The following is a 19,884-nucleotide window of genomic DNA, read 5'->3' on the forward strand; positions in this document are numbered from 1 at the left end:
AAAGAGAATTACATAAAGATGTTCCTATTAGTTACTTGTGGTTAGAGGACTATGAGTAAGTCTTTAATTTCTTCTCTCAGTTTAAAAAATATTTCCATAATAAAAAATCAATTGCACATTAAATGAAAAGGGTTTTCCTCAGTTAGAGAGAATTTATTTCAAAAATAATTTTCTCTTATATCAAGATAGGGGCCTTTTGTAAGTACATATAATTTCCCTTAATTTTTTTTTTTATCTAGTAGTAAAAAAAAAAAATCATAAATATTGGATCATTAGTACCCCATAGAAAATTTGTATTTTTTTTCTTTTCTTTTTTTTTAACATCTTTATTGGAGTATAATTGCTTTACAATGGTGTGTTAGTTTCTGCTTTACAACAAAATGAATCAGTTATATATATATATACATATGTTCCCATATCTCTTCCCTCTTGCGTCTCCCTTCCTCCCACCCTCCCTATCCCACAGAAATTTGTATTTTAAACCAAGGGCATTTAAGAAGACATATGAAAAAGTCTCACTTAAAATACTTCTTTTGTTCATTCTTTTTAAATCATGGATATGACTAAGATTTAACAAAAAAGGAATATAAACAGCTCATTACCAGGTCTAAAAAGTTTTTTCCCCCTAACCTTAATTTTAAACTTATTGCTGTGATTAGACGGTTTCTACTTTTAAAACTCTGTACAGATTGGCCAGATGTAGGCTCTTCCATTTGTATACTTTACTAACAGAAATTTCAAACTGTATTTTCAAAAAGTGATCTGCATGGTTTTAACTGAGCCTAGTGGAATGAACAGATTTTCTTAAGTAAAAAAATCTCCATCTTTATCAAATTTGTTATCAGTTTGCTCTCTAATTCTTTGATAATACACTGATCTGCTTAACTTAAGTAGATACTAGGAGGAAGACAGGAATTTTTATTAACTATTTGAATTCTCAAAATGACTGTGTGTTTTAAATGTCTAAGAGCACAATCTATTAATATATTCAAGTGTGTTTGAAACGCTAAGTTTTAGTGGTTGTTGTTCTTTGGTTTTTACCACTGAATGCTCTTTGGCTCCTCTCTGTCAATGCCTTTTCACAATGTTTGGATTTGGTTGTATTAAAAATATCTAAGTATTATAAAGGACAAGAGTGGGTATCAGAGAATATGGATTATAATTCTGGTATGCTACTAAATAGCTGTCATCTTGGAGAAATAAACTCTCTGTGCTTAAATTTCATGTTATTTATGAAAACAGAAAAATCAACCAGATATTATCATTTTATTCATAATAAAAGAAATATTGTATTTTACTTTACAATATCAACTCATCTAGCCTTAAGGAGTTTCAGTAAAAGCAGACTTTCTCTAAGTAATAACCAAGATATTCTGTGGGGAAATGGGGAATTTTACCCCATAAAGAACAATGGCCAAAGTCATATTTGAACTATTCTCAATCATGGGGGTTATATTTATCAATTTATTTTATCATTAATAATATTTTTGAAAATTTTATAAGGACTGCTGCCTATTGCTCATTCATTTGCATTCATTCATTTGACCTTCATTAATAAATTCATTACAGAAAACTTGACACTCTGTAGAATACAATTCTTGATTCCTTGGCTTTCTGTCTAGTCATTTTCTTATGGTCTCTTTTTGTATTAGAAATACTTAGTGTATTTAGCCCAGCATTCTAGATACCCTGACCCTCAGATGAGATCATTACCCAAGGGCCTGAGATAATAGCTACTCCAGTCCCCTTATAGCCAGCCCCCCGGCCCCCCAGCAGAGTGTCAAGTTCCTCTGTATAGGTTTTTTTAAAAAGTGTATGTAAAAGTGATAAAGCAACATTTAAATATAAGTCAGCAAACATGCTATATGTTTCATGCCTATTTTGTTTTTTAATACTCACAACACACAAAGCCATTTGCATGTATTAACATTATAGAGGTTTAAAATTAAAATGTAAAGTCTCACAGCACTTTAAAAGAAGTCCCTGCTCTCAGTTTATATCATTATCACATAAGTTTCTTAATAATGTACCTAGATTAAATGTTTGAATTCATTTTTATTTAGATCCTTTCAGATTGTTTCAATATATCATTGACTAGGTTGTCATTGTTACAGTTTTGCAGAGGATTTATCCTAATCACTGTGTTTTTCCTCCGACAGCTCTTTCAAGCATTTGATTGGAGGACTGGATGATGTTTCTAATAAAGCATATGAAGATGCAGAAGCTAAAGCAAAGTAAGTGAAATTTTGGGGGGGGTCTTAATTTTGATTTTCAAAAAACAATTTTGAATAGAAATGAGATCAAATATTTTGTTGGACTTAAAGCTCTACACTCTGACAGGAAGAAAGTAACTACTTAAGAGTAAAAATAAGCAAGCTATTCAAGGTAATTTTTACATAGTATACTTGCTTAGTAAGTACCTCTCTCCTTGAACATGAAACCTTAATTTTGTGAGGAAGATCATCTGGACAAGGGAAAATGGTTAGTTTAAAAATCCAGTAAAACAATTGAATGTTAACACATTATTTCTTCCACTGAAAACACTTACTGAATGAATTGCGGCTGTGTTCACCAGTTGCTTGTGAAATTGTATGAAAAATAATAACGCTGGAAATACTTTCTCGTGAATACACCGTTGCTTTACATTGAACTTTGTCGATGAAAATTAATCAGTGGATCTAAAAAAGAAGTGGAAAATTTTATTCAAGTCAAATTTGAGGATTGTAACCTGGGAAGAGCAGCTCAGAAAGCTCTGAGAACTGTTCTGCTTATTAGAAGTCAAGGCACAGTTAAACAAGTTACTTGAGACAGAGGGCTGTACATCAAATGATGTATTATTGACATAATCCAGATCTAAGTGTCATATGACCCCTTATGAGTTCAAGCAGGAAAGTTATCATTAAGGAGTTGTCTTATTGACGCTAGGAGAATGTTGCTCTTTTTGGTTCAGCAGATATTTCTGCCTATGGGGAAGGTTTGGTCGATGCATAATACAGATACACAAGGCACAGTGAGGGGAGAGAGGAGGCCAAAGGGCAGAGTAAAATTTTTGTTTGAATTTTCTTGTCTTGCCATAAAATGAATTTTAGTTCACAACTTCAATGACACTAAGTTATCATAATGATATGAGATAGTACATATGCCATTAATTGTCATTTTTGTATAACAAAGTACATTTTTATCTACTAGAATAATTTACTTTAAAACAAAGCTTTAACTGTTTTTTAAACAAAAAATGTGAAGTAATTTGAGATTGGCTTTTTCTGCAAAATTGTTAGGTTACTTTTTTAAAAAAGTGTAATCTATATAATTCTCCTCTTTCTCCCAAGAAAGTAACTTAAGTAAAACCAATTTAGTATTTGATATCATACAGGATACCTGAAGGATTAAATCAACAAATATCAGTAAGTAGATAGTGCAGGGGAAGAATTTGATTGGTTGGTCTTGCAGTCACCTAAAAAACAAAAGGAATAAAATAATTTATTTTGCCTTGAGAGCCTATGAAGACTAAAAATTTGGGCTAGAACTAATTGACTAATTACTATTATTCATTTTGACTGATAAAATTGTATTATTTTCAAAGCTGTATAAAGATATTCACATTTTCTTCTCTATATAGTTTGCTTTTGTTTCCTCTGTTCCTTGGAGGGACACAGACTTACATCCTGTAGTCAAATGCCAGCAGTGCCTCTGCTAAGATTTGCGGAGGAAATTACACAAAGCCAGTTTTAACATCAAACTCCACACAGTCCTCAGTATTGCCTGTACTGTGGCTGATTGGTATTAATTTTCTGGTTTTCTACATTAGGTTAAAATACATATTAATGCTAAGTTTAGACTTTAGTTTCTGGTAGTTACACTAGTCATCCTGAGATGGTAGAGGGGGGCCATTTAAGGTACCTTATCAGTTTTAAAAGTTATAACACTTTTTTATTATTGGACATTATCCCTAGAGGAACATTTTCTTGCAATATAAAAGCTCATATTTATAATTTATGGCAGCAAAGTTTTTCTTGAGTTTATATATTCAATTAAGGTTACTATGGGTCATTTTATATATATTTATATTTGTATATATACATATACACACACACCACTTTATATAAATGTGTATTTATGTATACAATTAGTGCTAATCTTTAAAATTTGTCTAGAATCTACCTGAGCAACTATTTAAATATTTGTAGAGTTACTGGAAAAGTCAAAGGTCTTTTAAACTAAAATATTCTTCGATCTATTTCTGTTTCTCTGTTAAACTTTAGACAGATTCTCTAATGAAAGTTTTTGTATAACTCCTATTTACTCTACCCAAAGTCGAGGCCAGTCACTGGCTTAAAATTGATCAGTGGCAGGAAAGCAATTATGAATTAGTTATATCCTTCTCAGTGTACTGTTGGCCTTACAAAGGTTAAACTGTGTGTGTATCTCATGAATTCTGGGCATTTATGGGTTCACTTGCACATGCTTCAACTAAAGGTAGGAAGTAAAACAAATACACTGAAATTCAGATTCAGACAATTTAGAAGATAGGTGTGGCAACAGTTCTTCACATTGGAAGAGAATCCATCAGTATGAAAAACATGACTCTGAATGAGGACCAGAAGCCTCGAGTTCTGTTCCGGGCTCTGTCATTTCCAACCAAGTGATTTTGGTCATGTCTTAACATCTGTCTCTCAGTATCATTATCTTATCTATGAAATATTATTTTTGTGATTTAATTAATGGTGATATGTAAAAATACTTGGTAAATTATAAAGGGCTATAAAAGTGGATGGTGTTGTTTGTAGAAGTAATCATTGGAAATATACCCTAATGCATTTGCTAGATGGTTTGATTTATACACAATTATTGCACATGTATTATGTAAACTAATTTTATCTGGGCAAGGAGTCTTTAATCTTATGTAGGCAAACTAGTCTCAATTTAGTAGAGTGTTGTAAAATTAAACCTAGACTGGAAAATATCCATAAATATCAATTTTATAAAAATAGAAACATTTAGTTAAAAGAAAGTTCAATTATGATTAAAGAACAAAGCGGGCAATGAAATGATGACCTACATCTAAGTATTGTTATTTGAACTATTAAATTTAATAGATTACAAATTGGCCATTATATTTATACTTGAATATAAATCAACTAGGATAAATTAGTTGGAATTTTTCTATTCAATTAATACTAAATCCAAATGAGTACATAACCCACATACCTTAATATTGATTATTATTTAGAAAATGGGAATAACTTGATAAAAAAAATCTAGGATCATTGATCTAAATTCCAGAGAGATTGATAATGTAAACCTTATTCCTCAAAATAGCTAAATAAATAAGTAAATACTGGAGCAGGTGTTGTGATGCTTTTTACACTGTTAGCGTTTTATAGCCTAATAAATAATTAACATCTGAAGATTTCTGAAGTTGAAAGCATCTTTTTAATTAGGTATGCTATCACCCAGAGTAGGTAAACTGTAAACTATTCCCCAGGGAAAACTTTTTAGTTGAACTAACACATTTAAACATCTATTTGTGTTAGCACTCTTTTCTCTGTGTTGGATTTCTTCCCCTTAAGTACATTATGCCTTCACTTTGTATTTAAGGAACTTATAAGTTTTGCCAGCATTGCAGGAATCCAGGAACGGGCTCTAATCTAAATTCCCTGGGTAATTTTGTTAAGGCCTCTAAATTTCTATACAGATCGCAAATTCTGTACCATTTAGAATTGAAGTCATGATTTGGCTCCACTGTGTGAGCTTTATTTTTCAAAGTCCCCTTGATTTTGCAAAATCCACTAAAGGTAAGATTAATATTTTTTAAAACCCAACTATAATGATCATATTATTTATGCACGTGAAGTTATTGTTGGTATTGCCTCATTGACTATGCCTATTTGCAGTAAAAAGAAAAAAGTAGGACTGACTTTAAAAATCAATTCAGTTGAGACATTTAGAAACTCAATCATAAGAAACTTATTAGCTATTAGCACAATCAGGCTTCAATGGCAGAAAACAGACCATCCCTTTCAGAGAAACCATACCAAGCATTCAGTTTGGATGGCTGGTCCAAGAAGATTGACTTGAAAGAAATATCCCAGTGAAATGGTTCTCAAAACTGCTCTGCTGCAGGATATGTGCCCTTAGCTTGTCTCACGAGATATATTTCCTACAAAGAAAACTATTCATGACAGAAACTTTACCTTTATGACATGTTTAAGCTTCTCTTGATTGCTGCTAATTATCCAGTAAGGACTTCTCTTTTTAAAATATGAAGTTATAACCACAAAGACATTAGAAGAGACAACCTTAGATGGAAGGTAAGGCTCATTAAACCTTATTTAGAGCAGAAAGTAGCATATATGATGAAACGTACACATTATTTTCCTTAGAGACTATGTATTCATTCATTTAATAAATATTTAGAAATTTACTCATGATGAGTCAGGCGTTGTATTTTACAGTGTGCATAGCAAATAGAAAACATATTTTCCAATAGTAAGGATCTTGCAGTTTAGTAGGGAGCCTGATGTGTAATTCCATGATGATTTTCAATATTTACTTCTAAGAATAAATTATGATACTTAGTATGATAAAATACTGTTTTGGTAGAGAGACCTATCTCTATATTTACACCTTGTCTTGTAAAAAACATAAATAAATAACCATCCAGAAAATCAAATAGAAAAATGAAGATGTTCTATTTCATTCTAAGTATTTCTGATATATGAACACAGAGTACTTCTTAAATGAAATATTTTCAAGTTATAGTATCATTTCATTCTTATTGTTGAATATTGTACTCAGCAGTTATAGGCAAAACATCTCTTTTTCTGAATAAAAAACCTATATATATTAGCAAGTTAAGTTGAAATATACTATATTTATATTTATTATAATCATAGGAATTTTTAATATAAAGGTGGCTCTCCAATAAGGTGATTTACATATACCACAGCTATATTCCGAGATTAGGGTCATATAGAGCAGAAAAACAAAACAACAAATTAAAGTCAGTGTTTTATTTATAATGATGTTTATTTTTAATTAAAACGTTTTATATTTTCACTTTAATAGAAATAATACAGTGATATAGATTAAAAAAATAAAAATCACAGTCTAAACAATCAAGTACAACTGCTATTAACTATCTTTGTGTTTTAAAATTATACTTATAGTCATTTACAACTTTATATCCTGCTTTTTTCAGTTTAGCACCCATCATATTATAAACACTTATGATACAATTATGTGTACTTCTTAAACATCATTTTGGTGAGGACCTGATAACACAATGAGTGGAGCCTAGTATTTCAGACTGATTCAATTTGTACCCTTGTTGATTCAATTTACTGTGCCTTTGAAAGTAATTCCTGATCACTTTTTCAAAAAAAAAAAAAAAAAACACCAAACAACAACAAAAAACCTCTAAATTGTTCCCATCTAACAGCGTTTTTCAAATTATTTTATGTCATGACACTCATAGAAAATGGGCATAGAATATGGTACCAATTGGCTCAGCTGCCCCAGATTCTATCCTGCTGCTCTGAAGGCTGAAGGGATTCATATCTAAGCCCTTCAGTTGAGAAGCTCTAACAGCTATATGAATATAGATTCATCAGTGCATTTATTTATGATCTAAGTTGATGATTCTTATATTGTTTTCCATTAGGAACTCTTTCTTATGGCTAAATCTCTGAGTGTGGTCATGTTTTTTAATCTACATTACTTGGTAGATAGGTAGGTAGGTAGGTAGGTTGATAGATAGATAGATAGATAGATAGATAGATAGATAGATAGATAGATTTAAAGACTTCCTGCAATGATCCGGCAGCCCATGATGTAACAGCATCATTCTTGTTCATTCAATTTGTCATATACATTCATATATTTAACAAATATTTTCTGTGTGCCTACAAAATGCTACATATAAAGCAATGAATAAAACAGATATGCTCCTCGCCTTCATGGTACCTGTGGTCCAGTGGAGGAGAGAGAGACACATTAATTATTCTGCGAAGATTTCCCTGAGGAAGTAACATTTTAACTATATTTGAGCTGAATTTTGAAGAATTAGCTGGAACTGACTGGGAAAGAATTAGATGGTATTAGTTGGGTAAGGAAGTGTAGATAGCATTCTAGACAGACAAACAAAAGTACATGTACAAAGCCCCCAAGATAGGAGACAACATTACATATTCAAGGAACCAAGGTACCAATATGGCTGGGACTTAGAATATACAAGATGGAGATCAGATGTTAAGGATTTAAAGAAAGCACTTCAGGCTTGTAAGCTAGCAAATGAGATGAGTTGGTTTATAATTAAACACTCTTTCCTCTGATTGGAGGAGTGAAAAAGTGAAAGCAAGGAGAACAACCAGAATATTTTCCTGGTAAAAGCTGATGGTAGACACAGGACTAGAACGAGAGCAGTGTGAGGAGAGAAAAGCATTTGAGAGCTAGTTAGGTGGCAAAGCCAATAGGTCTCCTTAAGGAAATAGATATTGGTGATGAAGGGGAGAAAGGTCAGGGATGATGCAAGGATGTTTGGTCTGGAAATCAGCGGCAGGCAGTAGCTTTCACGAAGACAGAGAGGGATGGTTGCCAGATTTGGAGAGTGGAATAATCATGACTTGAGTTTTGCTCAGGTTAAATATGAGGTGATGTTGAGACATGGTTAGGCAGGTCTGGAACTCAGAGAAGAGGTTGGTATTTATGTGAGAATAATGAGAATTTAGACGGTAAGTGGTAATTAAAGATGTGGATGAGAGAGAAAGCAGTGTATGAAAGGAGTATGGCACTGAGGATTGATTCTTGAGGAACTTTATCATGTAAAAATCAGGGAAAAGGAAAGGATTTCACACAAAAACATCCACAGCCAAAGACTGAAAACGAGAGAAGAGAGTAGAAGGAAAACCAGACGGCATCACAGAAGACAAAAACGGAGTGTGTTTCAAGAATGGAGGAGGAGACCGTGATATTGTATGTTGTTGAGAGTTCTAGTGTGTTAATTAACAAGTGGCAATTGAATTTATCAAACCACTGGTTCATTTTCATCTTAGGATGGAGTGGTAGGGATCAAGTCCCCTAAATGTATTGAAAATGAATCTGATTTGAAGAAGTAAGAGTCAATAAACTTATACAGAATTAGAAGAAATTTCAAGGAAAATAGCCAGAAATGTGTAGTGGATGATTATGGATCATCAGTATTGAGAGAGAGATGAACATGTTAAATCCAGTAAAGAAGGAGAGAGTATAAGATTGAGGGAGTTTAAGCAAGAGGGTCTCAGGTCCTTTTAAGTTTCATAGACAAAAGCAGAACTTCAAAGAAGTCAGACCATATCCCTGGGTAAAGGTTATACCACTTTGTGAAGTTATATTTTTTTAATTTTTAAATTAATTTTTATTGGAATATAGTTGATTTACAATATTGTGTTAGTTTCTGCTCTACAGCAGAGTGAATCAGTTATACATATACATATATCCGCTCTTTTATAGACTCTTTTCCTATATAGGTCATTATAGAGTATTGAGTAGCATTTGCTGTGCTATGCAGTAGGTTCTTATTAGTTATCTATTTTATACGTAGTAGTGTGTATATGTCAGTCCCAATCTCCCAATTTATCCCTCCCTCCCTTTCCCCCTTGGTAACCATAAGTTTGTTTTCTACATCTGTGATGCTATTCCTTTTTTGTAAATAGGTTCATTTGTTCCATTTTTTGAGATTCCACATATAAGCGGTATCCTATGACATTTGTCTTTCTCTGTCTGACTTACTTCACTCAGTATGTCAATCTCTAGGTCCATCCATGTTGCTGCAAATGGCATTATTTCATTCTTTTTTATAGCTGAGTAATATTCTATTGTATGTACGTACCACATCTTCCTTTTCCATTCTGCCAGGACATGGAAGCAACCTAAATGTCCATGGAAGTGATTTCTTAGTTAAGAAGGTTTTCACTTTTCTGTCTCACATTATGTAGTATTTCTTTAGGTTTAAATATTGTCCTCTCTCTAAAGAAATATAAAACTTAAAAATTCTCCTAAGAGGAATTCAACGTTTTTTCCTAACACCATAGCATAAATTTGCATATAAGTTCCTTCTCCAGAGATAACATGAGCCTTCCGCTGAGCACAGAGAGGAAAAAGCAGCACTGAACAAGAAGGCACTAATAGGCAAACCCCCTCGGAATCACCATTCTCGGCCAGGCCTACTCCCCTCACCATGTACCTCAGTGCAAAATGTTCACTTATTCTCTGCCTCGACCCAGAAAAGGGACTCTCATCGTAGATGCACATAATACAAAAAGAAAAGTTAAAAGTAAACAAGAAAGATGAAACTATGGTAAAAAGCCAGAAGTAAGGCTAAGTCTACAAAGCAGGACCTGTAGCATCATCACCCAGGAAAAGAGTGATGCACGAAACATTTAGATGCACCAGGGTTGACTCTGACTTATTGCTGCTGAACCAGCGAAGCACCGGTCACTTCTCCCGACTCTAGAACTATAAAGAATATTGCCTGCATATGGGCCACTCTTTTGGCCCTTTTGATGTAGTCCAAATAAATAGTTTATTACTATTTCTATAATTAGTCCTCACTGATTTAAAGCTCCCCTCTGTTTACAAGGCTATTTGCAAAGGAACATTTTAGTCTGATATTTTCAGGATTACTTTTGGTGCCAGCTTTGTTGTTTGACACAATGTGACAGCATTGATGTTCTCTCGTTACATTTGATTACCAGAGATAATCAAACGGTTATCTGACGGTTGCTCTGTGCTCTTTGACTTGCAGAGGGAGCTACCTATGTTGCTCCGACCTTTGAAAATTCACTCATCAAATGCACCTCAAAATACATGAGGCTGTGCAAATCAGAAAAGGGATGTATTGTTTGGTAACATCTTCCCAAATGCCCCAGGGTCGTCTAGCATCTAACTAACATGAGATTTTGAATGCACAATCAAATGCACATGGGGTTGCTCTTTTGAACACCCTGACTTTGAAATTTTGGCCTTTCTTATTAGTGTTTTTCTGCCAAGCATTTTAGAGTAAAGATCTTAGTATTCCCACAATCTTATCAACAACTTACTTCAACCAACTTGGTTTTGATCTAAGCAATTCTCAGGGAAATGAGCCTGGAAAATTGTTTTTCCCCCTATGAAAAGAATTCAAGTGAGTAATATCCTGTCTCAAACTGGGAACTATATGCCAATTAAATGGAAAGAACACTAAGAATGGTATGAAATAGCCCTCAAACCAGAATTAGAACTTGCTGACCACTTCTCAGGTTGAATAGTCAGAAGACAATCCCATTCTCTGGGCAATAAAAATTGTTGTCCATTTTATGGCAGGGCAAAGTATAGGAGACTCGAAAAACTTGCAGCAGTTCACCCTGAACTAATAAGTTGGCTTTCAGCTGTGCAAGAGCTGTTTGCTTTTCAAATTCTAGTACATGTAATCAGGCTGGGAAGAAGTATAGGAGAGTTTCTAAGGCCACCAATGCTAGCAGATTAAGACTTTAGTGTGACTTGTGACTACAGAGAGCATCAAAGTAAATTTTTTCTTTCAAGGGCAGTGAGACTGATTTTTTTTTAAAAAATGATCTTCAGGATAAAACTGCTTGGTCTTGGGTAGAAGTATTTTTATTTGTTTCATTAAAAATTTTAAAACTCTCAAAGGTCATTTGCTAATTTCTTCTCCATTGCACTTATCTTTAAGACTCCCAAAGTAGCAAGACTTTATAAAGGTGGATCTCAGTACGTCCTTGCATGCAACCTTTTCTAATTGACAGAGCAGAGGACTAAAGATAATTGAAAATCTAGTGCTGCTGACTTGCTTGGTGGATGCAGACAAGCCATTTAATTATTGACTCTGTCTTCTTCTGAAAAGGAAGGATGATTCTTTTCCACTGTTGTCATATTAGGTAGCAACAATTGGAAATTACTTTCAAAACATCAAGAGCTCTTTAAATCCTAAGGATATTTAAGTCCTGTGTGGCGATAAGGTCAGCTTTTCCAGAGCCCCAAACTTCCATAGAAAAGAGAGCAATCCAGTGCATGTGTCTTTTTGTTAGGTTTTGTTATGTTCTAGAGCCTGTTGTGATATCGTACCTTTAAAAAGCAAAAAGAATAGTATCTATTAGTATTATTAGTAATAGATCCCTTGTGTTCTCAGTAATTTCAATGGAAAAATAATAATATGTGGCTAAAATACCTTTTCTTCTTCAGTGAAGGCAGTCTCTCTCACAGGAGTGAAGGTAGCATATAGCATAATTCTAATCCTGCTTTACATTCAAGATTGGGCCATTCTAGAGAGAAAACCTATGAACCTAGTGAGAGCAAGGCGGATGCTCAGTGCTGAAAGAGGTCCTTCTGGCAAAGTCATGCTCACAGAGCAAGAGGAATATTTCCTTGGAGTTGGGAGACCTGGGCCTTAGTCAGAGCAATGACATCAACTTCTCCATGTGATCTTAAGCATAAGGTCTGGAGCCTACCACCTCTGGACCTGTTTTCTAATCTGTAAAAATCATTTTGAAATCCTTTCTAGTTCAAATTGCTCAGAGCAATGACATCAACTTCTCCATGTGACCTTAAGCTTAAGGTCTGGAGCCTACCACCTCTGGACCTGTTTTCTAATCTGTAAAAATGATCATTTTGAAATCCTTTCTAGTTCAAATGCTTAGAATGTGGAAGTTAACAAGCCATTCTTTTAGAAACATAACTCCCTTTTATATAAACAATATTTTCACCTTTGCTGTTTTCTAAATTGATAATGAAGACATCTTTGTGACTGTCAATAGAAAACACCCTTAAGGATCCTGGAATACTTTGTGGATCTCTATTTTAATAAAAGTCACTAAGTTATATTTCTTTCCTCTCAGAATCTGAAAGTATTATTGTTAGTGCTTACTTTATTCAAAATACTTAAAAATCATGCAGTTTTGCTTGAAGTATGTTTTGATAACTCTTAGTAGTTCAATAAATTAGCCTTTAGAAACAGAGCAGTTTCCATTTTCATCATTATACATACAATATTCTCTTGCCAATGTGACATTTAGATATGATAATAAGCCATGCTATCTTTCAACAAAATGCCATTAGAAAATTATAGAGTGCCTTTGAAACTGGAAATGTTATACCAACATTTCCCCCATGAATCCTTTTAGAAAGAAATAATTTTTAAATAATGAATTAAAATGGCAGCATAAATCATTTTGATACAATGAACATAATACACCATGTTAATTTATGTCTTTAAATTGTTATTTGAGAAAGATGAGGTATCATAAAAGTCAAGCATGGCTGTTGCTCACAGACATTTGTGTGTATCACACCAGTTTCCTCCAATGCGTGAATTGCAAACACTAGTCAACTTTATAAACTGTATTAATTACTTCAGGAAACCAGCCTATTACTCTAATATTCAGAAACTGTTCAAACGTTTTAGACAACCTAGGTAAGTTACTGATTGAGCGTATTGCATAGTAATGATCCTAATATCCTCACAAAGGGGATAAAGCAGCTTCCTAAAATGATTAAGATCTCTTTCCGCTTAAGGACTTGGTAGGTATGACTCATAGGGTGATATTCCCCATCAGTTTTTCTAAGTTCTTTGTTAAAATGGCTCTGCTTTATTTTTTTAAGCACAGTGTGCTTATTGTGCTAGTAAAACTTGCTTGTCAAAATATAAAAATTTAGTAAAACATACATTTTACTGAAAATGACTTTGTTCTTCCAAGTCAAGGTCCCTTGCTCACCATGCTGGTAAGGAGATTAATTTTGGACACTCCTCTGGATGGGGCTCATGGTTTTTCCTCTTAAGCCTCTTAACTTTATTATATTACACGTACAATTAAATTAATGATGAAGAATATGCTTTAGTCTGTATAACAATTCTTCATTTCAAATGGGATACAGAATGTTGCCTTGAGATAAAAGAGACCGTTGAAGAGATGACACCTTTATAACAGACCAAATGACCAATGGTGCTTTTTTGAGTGATGACATGTACTAGGACCATATATGAGCAAAACCCTGAAGGTCTCCTAATCCCATTATTTAGAGGTTTTTTTATGTAGGCAGATTTCATTATGTTGGCACAATCGATTAAATAATTGACCCCTGTGATTGAAGACAACCTTCAATTCCTTACCCCTGTCCACAGGTTGGGGGTGGAGCTGAAAGTTCCAACCCTCTGACCATGCCTTGCTCTCTCTGGTGCCCAGCCCCCATCCTGAAACTATCTAGGGACCCCCAGCCACCAGTCATCTCATTAGCATGCCAAAGAGGCATTTATCACTTCAGGGATTACAAGGGTTTTAGGAGCTCTGTGCCAGGAACAGGGACAAAGACCAAATATTTATTTACCATTAGATTACACCAGTAGATGCCAGTACCATACACCCACCACTCAAATCATGACAATCAAAAATGTCAGTAGACGTTGAGAAATATTTTCTAGGGGGATTGGGGTGTGGAGGGAGGACAAGGTCTCCCCTGGTTGAGAACCATTGGTATAAAGAGAAGACAAATAAATACAAAACTGTGGAGGAGAGGGGACACTAAAATTTTATTAGTATCAGAGTACAGAATTTAATCTGATGTTGAAAATGAGCCTTACTTTCCTGTACTTTCACTTCTAGGAGAAAAGTTTAGATGTGATAAAAGTGTCACAGTTGGCATCAGACAAGACTGAGTTCCAGAAGCGCAGTGTTGACCAAAATTTAATTCAGTTGCTAGGATACAAATTATACAAAATAATTTATCCACATTCAATTAAGATTTCTACATTTCTCCCTAATACTCAAGATTTTAAAAAATTCTTCTCCTTCAAAGAAGCAGAATTTTAAGTGTAATGGGACAATGAATTCATTGGGAGAATCTGGCTCACCAGGGTGCTAAAACTTTGTTGTTTTGAGATGTTGGAGTTAGTAAATTTGCCAAAGCTGGGAAGATACACAGTCTCAGTTTGTTCCACACATCGTTGACTGACATTTTTCACATTAGATGCTGAGTCACTATAATAGTCTCAAATGTAATTACTTTGTGTATAATACAATGAATTTTCTTTCTATTCATATAACCCCTTGGATTGTACTGGTAAAACATGGCGTTGTATTAAGATAGAAAACACAAAAACAGATTTTAGGTGAAACTAACGTCTATAATAGAGGACTGATATTACATTGGTAATAAAATACAAGTGTATATTGTGAAATTGAATGCACTACAAAAGAGAACAATGTGCTGCAGGCAAAAATGAAGTGCTTTAGAGGACTAGAAGTCACAGATTTGACAGTTCCTCCAAATAGTAGCATTTTTACATTACAAGTTCTGTCAACATGGTTTCATTAACTTATAGAAATAAAGGGCACGGCATTCTTTAAATTCCACCTTTGTGGTAATCACAAACAATGGATTCTGTCCACACAATGCTGTATTGTCATCCTGCTGCCTATTGACATGATTACTATTCCCCATGTGCTTTCAAGAGCCCGACCCTGGTCAATTTGACTCCTTGCTGATTAACTGAAAGAGCCAGAAATAATTAGAGAGACATAGCCATGTCAATTGATGAGATGTTGGCATCTGTACAACCTCAACATTTGAAATGCAGAAAATGTTGAAATTTCTGTGCAAGAAAGTTAGCAAGAATTGGGGAGTACATAGGATCTGGGATTATTAAAAAGACTCCAAGGAGAATAATAATTTAAGATACGGCTTCCCTGGTGGCGCAGTGGTTGGGAGTCCGCCTGCTGATGCAGGGGACATGGGTTCGTGCCTCGGTCCGGGAAGATCCCACATGCCGCGGAGTGGCTAGGCCCGTGAGCCATGGCCGCTGAGCCTGCGTGTCCAGAGCCTGTGCTCCGCAACGGGAGAGGCTACAACAGCGAGAGGCCCACGTACAGAAAAAAAAAAAAAAAAAAAAATTTAAGATAGTAGACTGCTGGGATTATTATAAAAGAATAAACCTTTAGAGTGTTGTTCAAACTGTGGGTTACAAACCACTAGGGATCGTAAAGTTCATGTAGTGTATCATGACCAACATTTTTATTATTTCAGGTGCACCATACGTAGTAGTATTGATTTGTTAGTTTTTTCCCGTGTATGTGTGTGTGTGTGTGTGTGTGTGTGTGTGTGTGTAAAGGATGGCTATGATGAAAAATGTATCTGTAGCCAAAAAGATTTGGAAACTAATCAATATAAATGCCTCCCTCCCAATTCAGTTGTAGTATTCATTGTACTTTCATTTTACTTTTAAAAAATATATGTTTTTTATTGTGTGCATTGAATAGTTAGACTTACCTTGTGGCTACAAATTACACCCTCTTGGTCAACTAAGTACCTTAAAATGCATGCAGTTGAATTCAAGGATAAGACAAAAGAAAGTGAGAGGGGCAAGGGACACATCTATCAATATGCAAAACAAATGTCTGTGTAGTCATTTCCATATCAAAGGACAGTACATCGTTATTGTGAAAAATTGTCAACGTTTTTTTAAGTTGAAATATGACAGCCATGTACTAAGCAAAGAGAATACAAAACAGATATGTTCTCTTCTTGAGAAACTTAAAATCTAATAAATGCAGCAATTATATTGTTGATTGCGGTGTTATTTAATGAAGGGAAGTATGGAATTCTATATGAGCACTTAGAAGGGGCATCAATATCAGCCTAAGGATTTTAACTATTTTTACCAAAACATTCTTCTGTATAAAGAAAACTACAGGAATGTTTTGAGCCAAGGGAGCAGTTAGCTTGTGTAGATGTGTTTGTAAATATCTATGGATTCTGTTCTCTATAATGCTGTAAGATGTGGTTGCTAACAACGTTTTGATAAAGTATAGTTTAAAACTTCCTTTATCCTTAGCAGTTCTCCCTCTCTCCCCCTGGAGGTATATATCTGTGACTGGAGAGGCTGAATAAGATGAAGAATTTCAGTCATTCTCCCAAACCCCTCAGGTCCTGGTAGACTGATTTCCATTTGCCACTTATCAATATTAATTGATCACAAGCCTTCACCTGCATTTCAAAAGAGTGACCCTGATCAGGTTATATTTGAAGTCAATGTTTATAGATTCAACAAAAGCAAAAAAATAAACTTACCCTAGGTTTGGGGACTGCTTGTCAGCTTTTTAGAGCCACCTATTTAATGAGTGTTGTCATTTATATTCTGAAGCTACCTCTTTAGAATTTGAAAGCTTTAATAATCCTGTAATCACCATAGATGCTTATCAATATGGGTTTACCTCTGCATTTGTTAAAGACATAGACAGTATCTGTTTGCTATAAAATATATAGTATAGGGCTTCCCTGGTGGCGCAGTGGTTGAGAGTCCGCCTGCCGATGCAGGGGACACGGGTTCGTGCCCCGGTCCGGGAAGATCCCACATGCCGCGGAGCGGGTGGGCCCGTGAGCCATGGCCGCTGAGCCTGCGCGTCCGGAGCCTGTGCTCCGCAACCGGAGAGGCCACAATGGTGAGAGGCCCACGTACCGCAAAAATATATATATATATATATATATATATGTAGTATAAGCCCCTGCTTATGAAAAATCTTAACAACTAGAAAGTTCAAATAGTCCAAACTAGTTTTGTTGTGTGGATACTAATGATAGTGAGGACCAGGAGTATCAGCAAGAACTCACGCTTTTCTAAAGTATAAAACAAAGCCTTGGGGCTTCCCTGGTGGCGCAGTGGTTGAGAATCCGCCTGCTAATGCAGGGGACACGGGTTCGAGCCCTGGTCTGGGAGGATCCCACATGCCACGGAGCACCTGGGCCCGTGAGCCACAAGTACTCAGCCTGCGCGTCTGGAGCCTGTGCTCCGCAACAAGAGAGGCCGCGATAGTGAGAGGCCCGCGCACCGCGATGAAGAGTGGCCCCCACTCTCCGCAACTAGAGAAAGCCCTCACACAGAAACGAAGACCCAACACAGCAAAAATAAATTAATTAATTAATAAACTCCTACCCCCAACATCGGGGAAAAAAAAAAAAAAGCCTTATTTATTTTCAGTACTTCATTCTATTTTTTTGAAAATTAATAATTTTTCCATGTAACTTTTATAAAATAAATACAAGTTAATTAAAATGTTCAAGTAATCAAAACAACCCAAACTGCAGAAAATCTGGAAATTTAAATATATTCTATTAAATCAGAATATATATATATATATAATTTTTATTGGAGTGTAGTTGATTTACAATGTTCTGTTAGTTTCTGCTGTACAACAAAGTGAATCATATATATATATATATATATATATATATATATAAAATCTCCACTCTTTTTTATTTTATTTATTTATTTATTTATTTTGCGGTACGCGGGCCTTTCACCGCTGTGGCCTCTCCCGTTGCGGAGCACAGGCTCCGGACTCGCAGGCTCAGCGGCCGTGGCTCACGGACCCAGCCACTCCGTGGCATGTGGGATCTTCCCGGAACGGGGCACGAACCCGTGTCCCCTACATCGGCAAGCAAACTCTCAACCACTGCACCACCAAGGAAGCCCTCCATTCTTTTTTAGATTCTTTTCCCATATAGGTCATTACAGAGTATTGAGTAGAGTTCCCTGCTATAAAGTAGGTCCTTATTAGTTATCTATTTTATATATAGTAGTGTGTAGATATCAATCCCAATCTCCCAATTTATTCCTCCCTCCCTTTCCCCCTTGGTAACCATAAGTTTGTTTTCTATATCTGTGACTCTATTTCTGTGTTTATAAATAAGTTCATTTGTACCATTTTTTTTGATTCCACATATAAGTGATATCATATGATATTTGTCTTTGTCTGACTTTCTTCACTCAGTATGACAATCTCTAGGTCTATCCATGTCACTGCAAGTGGTATTATTTCATTGCACCTAACAAAAAGAACATCTAGGCGTTATTCAATTTTCCTGAATTTTCTGAAAAATCTCTTTTTAATGGTTTATTTGTTTGACTTGGGATCAAAATACATCTCATCCATTGCATATTGGTTATGCCTCTTAAGTCTCCTTTGATCTAGAAGAACCTCTTTAATAGCCCTATTAGGTTTTTCAAGAAATGAATCAGTTGTCCTGATTTAGCTCCCCCATTTCAGGTTTGTCTTATTGTTTGTAAATGGTGTCATCCACCTTGTATCTTTGTATCCTCTGTATTTGTTGTAAAGGATCATCAAACCTAAAGGATTGATTAGATTTATAATCAACTTTTTGTGGTAAGAAAACTTCATAGAAGGTTCAGTGTACTTCAATATTGCGTTATAACAGAAGGCAAATAGGACCTTACCAGGCACATTTCCACTTTCAGCTAGTTGAAATTGAAACAGTGGATAAGGAGGTGATAGCCTGATCCTTTTGTTGTAATGTTTCCCACCCTTTGTTAAATGTTTTGATACCAATAATGATCACTGCCTGAATCAACTATCTCATTAAGCTTTTAATATGCTCTTATCCTATTCCATCATTCTTTCAATGTCTATTAACTGGAATTCTTCTCTAAATACTCTCCATCATCAATTAAGAATCTGATAGACTGCTTACCCTCAAACTGTTCACTCAAGACAGGATGAATACTTTTTATTCTTTCCCATTAATCACCAATTTCCAGAGTAAGTAATTGGTGCCGTAGTTACCTCTTAGTGACAAATGGAGGTGGGTTTTTAAATCATTTTTTGTATTATTATGAATGCGTAGATTTTTATACATTCAGTGAATCATGTTGGCTCCTCGTTTCCTCTTAACACAATCCCTCAGTTGCCAAGAGCTCCCTTGCTTTCTGAACAAGATGTCCCAGGTTCTCTGTGTGTATTTCCTCCCCTGAACCTGAAATCAGCCATTTCTCAAGGAACCATGGTTCCTCTTAGCCAGAAATGGTGCTAAGGAAGAGTGGTGACTGCTACTGAGTCTCTTTGC

The 19,884-nt window shown here is 35.1% G+C and overlaps 1 protein-coding gene across 2 annotated transcripts in view; it reads left to right on the top strand.

Moving 5' to 3' along the window:
* PRKG1 (protein kinase cGMP-dependent 1) overlaps positions 1 to 19,884 on the top strand; it is a gene marked incomplete at both ends in the record, with an annotated part of 1,181,231 nt that overhangs the window by 1,075,962 nt on the left and 85,385 nt on the right. For both annotated transcript variants that reach the window (XM_082854343.1, XM_082854342.1), the window contains one exon: positions 2,160 to 2,234. In XM_082854343.1, the coding sequence (XP_082710469.1) occupies positions 2,160 to 2,234 (75 nt within the window). The remainder of the gene's footprint in view (positions 1 to 2,159; positions 2,235 to 19,884) is intronic.

Source organism: Leucopleurus acutus (genome assembly GCF_964270905.1).
Source record: "Leucopleurus acutus genome assembly, chromosome: 14".
NCBI classification, from domain to species: Eukaryota; Metazoa; Chordata; class Mammalia; order Artiodactyla; family Delphinidae; genus Leucopleurus; species Leucopleurus acutus.